The sequence below is a fragment of the Nerophis ophidion genome, linkage group LG05 (genome assembly GCF_033978795.1).
Source record: "Nerophis ophidion isolate RoL-2023_Sa linkage group LG05, RoL_Noph_v1.0, whole genome shotgun sequence".
NCBI classification, from domain to species: domain Eukaryota; kingdom Metazoa; phylum Chordata; class Actinopteri; order Syngnathiformes; family Syngnathidae; genus Nerophis; species Nerophis ophidion.
This window is the reverse complement of record NC_084615.1, coordinates 39,478,732-39,491,410: the sequence shown is the minus strand read 5'-3', so window position 1 is coordinate 39,491,410 and position 12,679 is coordinate 39,478,732. Positions and strand designations below refer to the sequence as shown.

At 42.5% G+C, this 12,679-nt stretch overlaps 1 protein-coding gene across 3 annotated transcripts in view; it reads right to left on the bottom strand.

Annotated features, from left to right (window-relative positions):
- fam184ab (family with sequence similarity 184 member Ab) overlaps positions 1 to 12,679 on the bottom strand; it is a 157,979-nt gene that overhangs the window by 68,621 nt on the left and 76,679 nt on the right. For all 3 annotated transcript variants that reach the window (XM_061900908.1, XM_061900909.1, XM_061900910.1), the window contains 4 exons: positions 10,737 to 10,872; positions 10,482 to 10,663; positions 6,762 to 6,947; positions 1,589 to 1,711 (listed from right to left, as the gene is read on the bottom strand). In XM_061900908.1, coding sequence (XP_061756892.1) covers positions 1,589 to 1,711; positions 6,762 to 6,947; positions 10,482 to 10,663; positions 10,737 to 10,872 — 627 coding nt within the window. The remainder of the gene's footprint in view (positions 1 to 1,588; positions 1,712 to 6,761; positions 6,948 to 10,481; positions 10,664 to 10,736; positions 10,873 to 12,679) is intronic.

The following is a 12,679-nucleotide window of genomic DNA, read 5'->3' as shown; positions in this document are numbered from 1 at the left end:
GGAAGAGTGGATCGTGAGATCGACAGGCGGATCGGTGCGGCGTCTTCAGTAATGCGGACGTTGTATCGATCCGTTGTGGTGAAGAAGGAGCTGAGCCGGAAGGCAAAGCTCTCAATTTACCGGTCGATCTACGTTCCCATCCTCACCTATGGTCATGAGCTTTGGGTCATGACCGAAAGGATAAGATCACGGGTACAAGCGGCCGAAATGAGTTTCCTCCGCCGGGTGGCGGGGCTCTCCCTTAGAGATAGGGTGAGAAGCTCTGCCATCCGGGAGGAGCTCAACGTAAAGCCGCTGCTCCTCCACATCGAGAGGAGCCAGATGAGGTGGTTCGGGCATCTGGTCAGGATGCCACCCGAACGCCTCCCTAGGGATGTGTTTAGGGCACGTCCAGCTGGTAGGAGGCCACGGGGAAGACCCAGGAACCGTTGGAAAGACTATGTCTCCCGGCTGGCCTGGGAACGCCTCGGGATCCCCCGGGAAGAGCTAGACGAAGTGGCTGGAGATAGGGAAGTCTGGGCTTCCCTGCTTAGGCTGCTGCCCCCGCGACCCGACCTCGGATAAGCGGAAGATGATGGATGGATGGATGGATGGAGTATTTCATATATATTTCATATATACTGTATATATATATAAATATATATGTATGAAATACTTGACTTTCAGTGAACGCTAGCTATATATATTTATTTTATTATATATATAAATAAAAGAAATAGTTGAATTTCCGACGGCACCTATTAAATACACAATTGTTCTAATTGTACTGTATTTGCTGGTTACTAAAAAACCAACAACAACATTTACCTTTCACTATTTGAGTAACCTTTGTTCTGCCATTTGCGTATTGGCGAGCGATCTCCGAATCCGGGAACATATATCACGGATTTGTTGTAGACATCCGCAAATGAGAATGGGATGTTGCTTCCAGCTATCAGCATAGCCGTCTTTGTCTCAGCATAAGTTACACCATCGAGGTGGCCCATAATACTGGGTTGTGAACTATGCTGCGCTGCGGACGCTTTGTGCTTCGCTGACCGTTCATGGCTGAGTATATTCGTTCGGCCGCCGTGTTCAATGGAGAAGTCTGTTCTACAAAATTTCCAGGCAACATACCCCTTTCCCTTCAAACTCTCCTGGATAAACTGAAATTCTTGTTTCCAATCGTTCTGGAACTTGCAAGCGTATTTCTTCATTTTGCTCGTCGACGGGGTAATATATTGGGTTGGAGTCAATAACCAGGCGACATGATGAAGTTACGTCTCTTTACTGGGGGCTTCAGAACAGACTCCCTAATGCATGTTCCTCGACTGCACTTAAAATGTAGAATATATGTAGAATATATTTACATTCTATTCTATACACAGTAGCTGGCAGTATTGTCCTGTTTAAGAGGGTCACAACATTGGTGAGTCAGGTTCTCATGGAGCTGGAAGGGCGTGGCCTCCAGCTCCGCCTGAATTTCGGGAAATTTTCGGGAGAAAATTTGTCCCGGGAGGTTTTCGGGAGAGGCTCTAAATTTCGGGAGTCTCCCGGAAAGTCCCGGAGGGTTGGCAAGTATGGCAGTCACACAGTCTAAAGGTCCCACCTCCTGGTTGGCAGCGTTAAGTCTGGAGGTCATTTCATCCCTCATCTGATCCAGCTGCTGCTTGAGGAGACACTTCTGCTCCTCCAGCTCGTGCCGCTCGTGTTCAAACTGCTGCTCCAGGTCCTGTGCATAGTCGACACACAAACACATGCTTTAAATCAAACACATGACAGTTTTTAATTGTTGTTCTCTCCACACAGCTGTCACTTTGGATCTACTCCGCTCCATCATATAAAATAAATAATAGCAACTGTGCACACGTGTACATGCACGTGCAGGCTGGACGGGCTTGGGAGGGAAGGCGACATCATGGCGACTATAACAGGGTGGTGGCAGCGTGAAGCCTCTGACGTGGCCAAATTGTATAGAACCCCTCAGTTTGTAGCCACTCGGGGCTCATTAGACTGCTACCACAGCACGCTTTGGTACTTCGCCATGATTTTATTCAAAACATCTTTTTAATGGACTTTTTAAACTATTGGAGCAAAAGAGGCCTCAATCTGATAACTACTTCCGTTTCATGGTTTATTGTGTCATGAATATGATGGAAGTTTTGTGCAAATATTAAAAACGAGGACAGACGGTAGCAGTCATGTTTTTGTTAAACAGACAAAACTAAATTGTGTGCATGTCACCACAAAGAGACTGCACAATGATGTCATGTAGGACAACAGCAGCTTAAAAGCAGCAGCTTTTTGTATGGCACGTACAGTATATACAGTATTAGGAGAGTAATGCATGTTCACACCGCAAAGTAGCAGTCAAATATTTATGCTGCAAGCAGACATGCGCACACATGCACACACACACACACACACACACGCACACACACACACACACACACACTAGTGACTGGCTTCTATTTACTCTCCACCTGCGGTTTGGTGCGACACTTTTTTGAGTCTTTTGTTGCCATGATCCGCTCATCCCGTATTGTATGGATGACCCTAGGGATCATCCCTCAAATTTAATCTAGAGTTTCTAGATCTACGGCGAATGAATGAAGAGATTACACGCAATAGCGATTTCACAGTCTCTGGGAAGATGATGGCATGACCAGTCTCGGAGGATGTTCATTCAGTTGTTAAATTTTGTAGAAAAAAAAGCAGAAAACAGAAATGACACAAAACTATAGTCACTTCAACTGGCAACTTTCTAGCTTTAAAAACATATTTCAAGAAATCAAGAACTTCAATTAAGAATCACTCAATTGAAAGGAAATATGAAAAAATAAAAAACAGACCAAAAAAACACTATAATACACCACTGGTAGTTGTACCAGTAGTTGCACCACCTCTGTCTTTTATAACACCTTAAAGTCTCTAAGGCAGGGGTGCCCATTACATCGATCGCGAGCTACCGGTCGATCGTGGAGGGTGTGTCAGTCGATCGCCAGCCAGGCGTTAAAAAATAGACTTAAAAATTAGCGATCATAAATCTTCACTAAAACGTCATTTTTGTCATTTGATTGACATTCACGGCACCCGAGGGTCTTGAGAATACGTTGGCTGCTGCCAGATCATTAAGAAAAAAATGACCGAAAAGAAGGAGAGAAACACTTTTTATTTCAACAGACTCCCGCGCCCTACCTGCTGTAAAAACTCTAAAAACGGACTGCACAGTACCTGTCGTCATATTAAAAGCCCTGCTTCATCCTGCCTGCGCTAACAAAATAAGAGTTTCAGAAAGCTAGCGTGCACAAGCTAGCAAACTACAGATTTTGCCGCCAATGTATTTCTTGTAAAGTGTGTTGCACCTTTCCTGCTTCCGGCGCCTAGACCGTAGTCAAGGAGCGCAGGGGAGACACTTCTCCAGGGCCGATGGATTCTCGGGGCAACACCCTTCACTTTAGCCGGCAGTGGGTCTTCACAATTCCGTACTCCAGGGCAAAATGACAAGTCCAGCGATTAGTTGCAAATCGTGGCTTTTTATTTACGTCTTGCTCACAGCCATATCCCACACAAAACACTAGCCACTCCCCGCCCTCAGCGACCACTCCCTCTCCTCCCTCGCCCACACACTCACTGACGTCACTCACCTGCTGTCACACATTGAAGGGCCACACACACATACGCTACTCTCATAACAAGTGTATACAAACGAGTATGGAAGCTGAACAAAATAGATGCCAAAAAACAACCACTTCCATGTGGTATTGGACAGAAAGGAGGACTTTTTTTCTCCTCCATTCAAAAATGTGGACATCATCACGTCATCAGCACTACTGTGAATCCTGTCTGATTACAATCAAAGCAAGTCATCAGAATCAGATAATACACCAACTTATAATCTTGTCTTCATGAAAGAAAGGAATCTATATGTGTTAAACATGCTTATATTATTATTAAACACAGTTAACTTGTAAACCAAAAACGTCTCTTTCATGAATAAAGAAATATACATTATATATATCCCTTCGACTTGGTCAATTGAAAAGTAGCTCGCCTGCCAAAAAAAGGGTGGGCACCCCTGCTCTAAGGCATAGACCTAATGAGTGACAAACAGTCCTCCTCATCAATCTTGCTCTAATTTTCCCTGATTGCTGTTGTCAAATCAGCTTTGCAGGTTGGAGTCTTGTCACAGACCATTTTTGCAATTTCCACCACACATTTTCAATTGGTTTGTGATCCAGACTATTTACAGGCCATGACATTGACATTATGAATCTTTCGTTAAGGAAAGTTTTTACAGTTTTTGCTTCATGGCAAGATAAATTATTATATTGAAAAATCATGTCATCAATCCCAAGCATCCTTTTGATTGGCGGAATAAAAAAGGGTCCAGAATGTTAATGTAAACGTGTGCTTTTAACGAAGATGTGATGACAGCCATCTCCCCAGTGCCATTACATGCAGCCTATATTATCATGACTGTTTTATAGTGTATAATACATTGCATGTTTTCTTCAGGCAGTCGTCTTCATAAATCTCACTGGAACGGCACCAAACAAAAGTTCCTGCATCATCACCTAGCGTCCTAGCCCAATGCAGATTCGCCATTTATCACTGAACCTGACTTTTATCCAGTGATCCATAATCCACGATTGCTTTTTCCGTAAACCGTTGGAACCTTGTTTTTTTGTTTAGCTGTTAATGACGGCTCTTGTTTAGCTTTTCTGTATTTAAATCCCAGACGATGACTCCAGTTTCTGACCATTTGTTCTTCATTTGTTTTGCTGTACATTTTCCGTTTTCAAGACATATTGCTTTTAGTTTTCTGTCTTGACGCTTTGATGTTTTCCTTGGTCTAAAGTATGCTTGCCTTTTACAACCTTCCCATGTTGTTTGTACTTGGTTCAGATTTTAGACACAGCTGACTGTGAACAATCAACATATACTACTTTCTTGAGGAAATATGATAATCCTCTCCTTTGTTTCAATTGACATCTCTCGTGTTGGAGCCATGATTCATGTCAATCCACCTGGTGCAACAGTTTTCAAGGGGGGTACATACCTTTTCAGCATCAGACTAATGAATAGATTTGATCGGATGCAGATGTTAGCTTTGGAAATGAACATTTAGAGTGTGATTCCATCATGTTCTCTCAGAATTGAGTGATTCCCCAAAAAATTTCAGACCCCCTGAAAGACTATTATCCTATCTTATCCTATCACAATTTTTTTGCTTAGTGTCTTTTAGTATTTTTTAAAGCCAGAAAGTTGCCATTTGAAATAACTATAGTTTTGTGTCATGTGAGTTGGCTATTTTTTATTTTAAAAAAATTAAACAGCTGAATGAGCATCCTCCATGTCTGGTGATTCCAGCGGTTTGCCAGGGGTTGTGCCAACACAACAACTAGTAGCAGTCAAGGCTAAGCCACTACTACTATTATTAAACCACTCATATGGACTTACAAATTTCTTCCTCTTGTTATTCAACAAATAACATATAATTTAAACTCTAATATACATGTTATATTGGTCATTAATATGCAGTATTAACAATTAAATATTTTAAAGCAATGTCTGTCAGGCCCAGTAGTAAACTCACACCCCTCAATACTCTGTTTGGTTTAATTCACTCAAAGTAAGCAGCAGGGCGATATAAGTATCCCACCTTTTCTGGCTTGGTCAAAACATGCATGACAACCACTGAATGTGTTATTATGCGGACAAACCTTTGCTTTTACTCCACCTGTGTCGATGGATGTTTATTTTTAAAAGTACCCCCGAAGTAAATACCTCCCTCAGCGGGAAGTTTGACAACTGTTCCCTAGAGAATGTCACCCTGGATAATTGACCATGTGGCCCATAGCTAGAACCACCACTGGTTACATCTGGAGCCAGCAAATTGGGCTGTCTTACTCTTACACAATGTATTTCATGTTTAATACAGAGAAATAGTTTGAATGTTTCACAATAAAAATAGTGTTGGTTTTGTCAAAAGTGTCGGTGAGTATGGATAAAGCAGTAACAACAATCTAAACCAATTGTTGCTGTAATTTTGTTATCAGATAGTACTGTCAAATCCTGAAAAGGAGCTGAAAACCCCATTAAATTTTCATAAAACTTCACAAGAAACACACTTCGAGCTTTATCCCCACAAAAAGTGTTATTTCGTTATGTTACTGTGACATTTTTGATGGTTTGTTTCTTATGTGGCAGCACGGTGGAAGAGGGGTTAGTGCATGTGCCTCACAATACGAAGGTCCTGGATTCGATTCTGCACTCGGGATCTTTCTGTGTGGAGTTTGCATGTTCTCCCTGTGACTGCATGGGTTCCCTCCGGGTACTCCGACTTCCTCCCACCTCCAAAGACATGCACCTGGGGATAGGTTGATTGGCAGCACTAAATGGTCCCTAGTGTGTGAATGTTGTCTGTCAATCTGTGTTGGCCCTGCGATGAGGTGGCGACTTGTCCAGGGTGCACCCCGCCTTATACCCAAATGCAGCTGAGATAGGCTCCCTCACCCCCACGACCCCGAACGGGACAAGCAGTAGAAAATGGATGGATGGATGTACAAATGTGTATACTAAACGGTAATAGAGGAACTTAACATTTCAAATATCCAGGGAACGTTCTGGAAATCAGTCTGGATATCACTACAGTATTTATTAGAGTGATTGGTGCATTTGGTGTAAGATTGGGTGTAACATTTTACTGTCAAAATGGTACATTCTTACACATGTACTTTAATGTGCTTCAGTGCACATGTCAGGGGTTTCGTACTCACAGCCAGTAGGCGATTCTTGTCCTTCTCAGCATTACTGAGCAAGCTCTCCAGAGTCACTCTGTGCTTCTTGTTCACGTCGTCTAGAATCCGGGTCTGGTTCTCTTTTAGCTGGTTGCTGTCGTCCTCGTAGCGAGTGCGCAGGCTGACCATGTCTTTCTCGTGGGACGCCTTCTCCTCTCGGAGTGTCTGGCAAACACAAGCAGAGATAGATAAACACACGCACGCATATACACACATACGCACGCACACACACACACACATATACACACGCACGCACGCACGCACGCACGCACGCACGCACACACACACACACACACACACACACACACACACACACACACACACACACACACACACACACACACACACAGAGCCTGGGCTGACATTCACACCATATGCTGCATCAGTCAGCCATATTGACAGTGGTTACTAATGAGCTGCCAAGGAAACACACACACTCCACAAAGCTGCAACGGCTGACAAGATTTTACTCAATATTTTGTTATTCATCTCTGATTCAGTATGTAAAACAACAACAGCGATGAAATTTGGGATGAATAAAAACACCAAGGGGAATTGCAGGTATCGATAAAAAAATGTCAAAATCCCCATTTAGAAATCGCTTTTAATATGCATGCCAGGCCAGTAGTTGTCGATGTCACTCTAAATGGCATTGTTGCATGCAAACAAATTCCGTAATTGGCTCATTGTTTAATTAGTATTCAACAGTGTTCTTTATCTATTCCCTGTGCATTACACATTTAAGCTCCTAACTCTGCGTGGGCCAAGCAAGTATAATTCCAATAGGATCATAATTGACTACCCAGCAAAAGTAGTATCCATCCATTTTCTACTGCTTGTCGCGTTCGGGGTCGTGGGGGTGCAGGAGCCTATCTCAACTGCATTCGGGTGTAATGCGGAGTACACCCTGGACAAGTCGCCACCTCATCACAGGGCCAACACAGATAGACAGACAACCTTCACACTCACATTCACACACTAGGGCCAATTTAGTGTTGCCAATCAACCTATCCCAAGGTGCATCTTTTTGGAGGTGGGAGGAAGCCGGAGTACCCGGAGGGAACCCACGCAGTCACGGGGAGGACATGCAAACTCCACACAGAAAGATCCCGAGCCCGGGATTGAACCCAGGACTACTCAGGACCTTTGTATTGTGAGGCAGACGCACTAACCCCTGTTTCAGCGTGGTGCCTCCCAAAAGTGGTATTTTGTGCCAAATGCCACTTAATCTTTCTGCAACCAGCCTTTAGTGAAGTGAAGTGAATTATATTTATATAGCGCTTTTTCCTCAAGTGATTCAAAGTGTTTTACATAGTGAAACCCAATATCTAAGTTACAATTAAACCAGTGTGGGTGGCACTGGGAGCAGGTGGGTAAAGTGTCTTGCCCAAGGACACAACGGTATTGACTAAGATGGCAGAAGCGGGGATCGAACCTGCAACCCTCAAGTTGCTGACACGGCCGCGCTACCAGCCGAGCTATACCTGTTGGCATACCGTAGGTGTCAACTGACTTATTCTGGGACGTTGCACATCACCCGCCATGTCCCATTGGCGCCCCCCAGAGGATGATGTCTCACAAATGTCAGCACTAAGGGGGCTCACAAATTAAACAGGAAGTGAACACACTTGACATTTATCATGTGCGCCCCTCAGGCTACTCCATTCCTTTAATCATGTGACCTTTTCAAAAGGGTTCCAGGTTGGCAAATACACTTACCGACATTCAATCATGGCTGCCTCGCAGAAGGGGAGAGACTGGGTGGTATGGACTCTTAGTACATTAATTTTGGGACAGGTGTACCAATGCCCCACCAGATACATATAATAGCACTCACAAATAAATACATTTAAAAACGCAGTTATTGACAATTGTGTGTAATAATATTGATTTTGAATGCGTTATATTACGAGTATTTCTCAAATAGTGGCATCAAGGTGTGCGGTGAGATGTCGGCAGGTACTTTCATTATTAGTGTGTTATGAATACATATTGTTGAGGGGCATGACAGAAAAGAATTGAGAAACACTACCTGAGAGAATGACTATGTCTTACTGACTTTCTGCCGCCCCTCCCTGTCCTTTCTCATACTGTATATGGGCAAGCAGAGCCTTCTGTCCCAAGTTGCCAGCTCGTATCACACAACTACGTGACGTGACTGGAATAAAATTGAAGAAAGCTGTTGATCTGCATTCATATGTCTGCTAGCAAACCTAATTTCCTTGTAGCAGATAGCCTCCAGCAGCCCCCGCAAGCCTGAAAGGGACAAGTGGTCAAAAATGGATGGATGGGCATTAAAGGCCTACTGAAACCCACTACTACCGACCACGCAGTCTGATAGTTTATGTATCAATGATGGAATATTAACATTGCAACACATGCCAATACGGCCGGTTTAGTTTAGTAAATTGCAATTTTAAATTTCCCGCGGAGTTTATTGTTGAAAACGTCGCGGAATGATGACGCATGCGCGTGACGTCACGGCCTGTAAGGAAATATTAGCGCTGTACGACTCGCGGCTAAAAGTCGTCTGCTTTAAATGCATAATTACACAGTATTTTGGACATCTGTGTTGCTGAATCTTTTGCAATTTGTTCAATTAATAATGGAGAAGTCAAAGTAGAACGATGGAGTTGGGAAACTTTAGCCCTTAGTCACACAAACACACGGTGATTCCTTGTTTAAAATTCCCGGAGGTGAAACTTTACTATGGATCAGAGCGGTCAAGCGAACATTGATCCCGACCAAATGTCAACCATCAGTTTTCGGTGAGAAAATTGTGGTTAAAAGTCGCCTCTTACCGGAGATCTGCTGAGCTTGCGCCGCCCATACAGCTGCCGTCGACTTACCTCAGACACTGGCCTCAAGACACCCGTGGACACACCCCCTCCGACTATCAGAGTCGGAGGGGTGTGTAGTGTTTTAGTGAGTTTATTAAACTCAATAAAACACTTGCAACACAAAAGAAATATAAGGGATTTCCCAGAATTATACTAGTAAATGTGTCTAAAAACATCTGAATCCGTCCCAATGCAATCGCCTTTTTTTTTAACTTGATTTTTTTTTGTTTTTTCCAGTCCTTTGCTATCAATATCTTCAAACACAAATCTTTCATCCTCGCTCAAATTAATGGAGAAATTGTCGTTTTCTCGGTCCAAATTGGTCTTACTGCTGGTGGCTCCCATTAAAAACAATGTGAATATGTGTGGAGCCCTGCAACTCGTGACGTCACACGCACATACTTCCGGTAAAGGCAGGGCTTTTCTATTAGCGACCAAAAGTTGCGAACTTTATCGTCAATGTTCTCTACTAAATCCTTTCAGCAAAAATATGGCAATACCGCGAAATGATCAAGTATGACACATAGAATGGACCTGCTATTTCCGTTTGAATAAGAACATCTCATGTCAATAGGCCTTTAAAGATTTGGGGGGAATAATATGCCTCAAAAGGCTATTTATGATGTCACATAATAATCAGGACCTCACAAGAGCTGTTTAAAAGAGTTTAGAACTTCTTTTCACACTTGTATGAGTTAAAAATGGTCAAATGTCATCTAGGACATTAATGATATATTATTTATATCCAAATGATTTCTTATGAGAAATATTGTTTACAAGTGCGACATGTACGTGATACTGCATTATAATGATGATGTATTTGTGTAGTTTTTTGTTACAAACACAGTGAAAGATGCACCTTCTCGAGGGACATCAGCTGCTGCTTGTGTCTGTCGTCCTGGGCCTGGCTCTGGCTCTGCAGCGCCTCTCGCTCCTCCTCCGTCCTTAGCACCTTGTCCCTGAGCCGGCTGCGCTCGTTGTCCAAGTCACGGATGGCCGCCTCCTGGGTCATCTGGGTGGCCTGCAGGCTGCTGATTTGACCTGTGACACCACAGAGAGCACAGGAAAGATGAAGTCATATCGAACACGATACAATCGCACATCCACGTCTTACTGGCTTTGAGGAGGATTTCGGTGGCCTGCTGCTGAACGCGGTCCCTAGCCGCCTCTAGCTCGCACTCGGCCTCCTTCTGACGGATCTCCACTATCTCTGAGTTCTGGGTCACCTCGTCCAGCTGCTTACTTAACTCCTGAGGAGGACACAAATCCCGGAAAGAGTGTCAGAGCAGTGAAGCGATGTCATTGATGGATGCTAAATTTGTATTAACTGTTTAAGGAGGGTTTTTTTCTTTTTCAAAGCTTTTTAGGTCCAAAGTTAACATTAACAGAGGCTTCCTTCTCGAGCAGGGGTCACAATACTACGTCCGCGGGCCAGCGTCCAAAATCCGGCTCGCGAGACATCACAAGTAAAAAAGAAAAAAAAAAGTTTTGAATCCACCCTGTTCAGCCGCTAAGATGTCCATATCTGCTGTAAAGATTTACTTTAAAAAAGAGAAGTAATGGATTCTCTTGTTGCCTTATTTGTAATTTACTTTATTAAAAGTTTGGAAATGTAGGTTTTTGGCACAGCCAGACTGGAACAGGGAGGATAGAAAGAAAAAAAAAAGAAAACAAAGGGATAACTTGTGGGTACGAGAAAGGGGTACCAGAAAAAAAGAAAAGCAAAAAAATATATAATATATTTATACACACGTATAATATATATATATATATATATATATATATATATATATATATATATATATATATATATATATATATATATATATATATATATTAAGGGTGTGGGAAAAAAATCAATTTGAATTTGAATCGCGATTCTCACGTTGTGCGATTCAGAATCGATTCTCATTTTGAAAAAAATCCAATGAATATTTATTTTTATTCATTTTTTTTATCAATCCAACAAAACAATACACAGCAATAACATACCAATGCAATCCAATTCCAAAACCAAACCTGACCCAGCAACTGCAATAAACAGAGCAATTGAGAGGAGAAGCAAACACGACACAGAACAAACCAAAAGTAGTGAAACAAAAATAAATATTATCAACAACAGTATCAATATTAGTTATAGCTTCAGCATAACAGTGATTAAAAATCCCTCATTGACATTATCATTAAACATTTATACAAAATAAAAAAAGAGAACAATAGTGTCACAGTGGCTTACACTTGCTTCGCATCTCATAAGCTTGACAACACACTGTGTCCAATATTTGCAAAAAGAAAATATTTTTGGTTCGTTTAATAGTTAAAACAAATTTACATTATTTCAATCAGTTGATAAAACATTGTCCTTTACAATTATATAAGCTTTTTACAAAAATCTACTACTGTGCTTGCATGTCAGCAGACTGGGGTTGATCCTGCTGAAATCCTATGTATTGAATGAATAGAGAATCATTTTAAATCGGGAAAAAAATCGTTCTTTAATCGAGAATCGTGTTGAATTGAAAAAAAAAAAATCAAGTTTGAATCGAATCGTGACCCTAAGAAACGATATTGAATCGAATCATGGGACACCCAAAGATTCGCAGCCCTAATATATATATATATATATGTCTTGATTGGATTATCCAGAGAATAGTGCTCGATACCGTGGTAGAGCGCGTTGGGAGTTTCCTCCTCCCCCAGCTTGCTAGCCTCAACCTGAACCTTGGTATTTACCGTGATGACGGACTGGCAGTGTGCCGCGCCTCGCCAAGGAGCAGCGAGAACACCAAAAAGCGCATATGCCAAATCTTCAAAGAAAACGGCCTACGGATCACGATTGAAGCCAACAAGCAAACCGTCAACTTCCTCGACGTCACTTTCAACCTGAGAAATAACAGCTACCAACCATTCACGAAACCCAACACAACACTCCAATACGTGCACCATGACAGCAACCACCCACCCACCACCACGAAAAGAATACCTACCGGAATTAATAAAAGGCTATCGATGCTGTCATCCAGCAAAGCTGAATTCGACCAAGCAACCCCCCCGTAC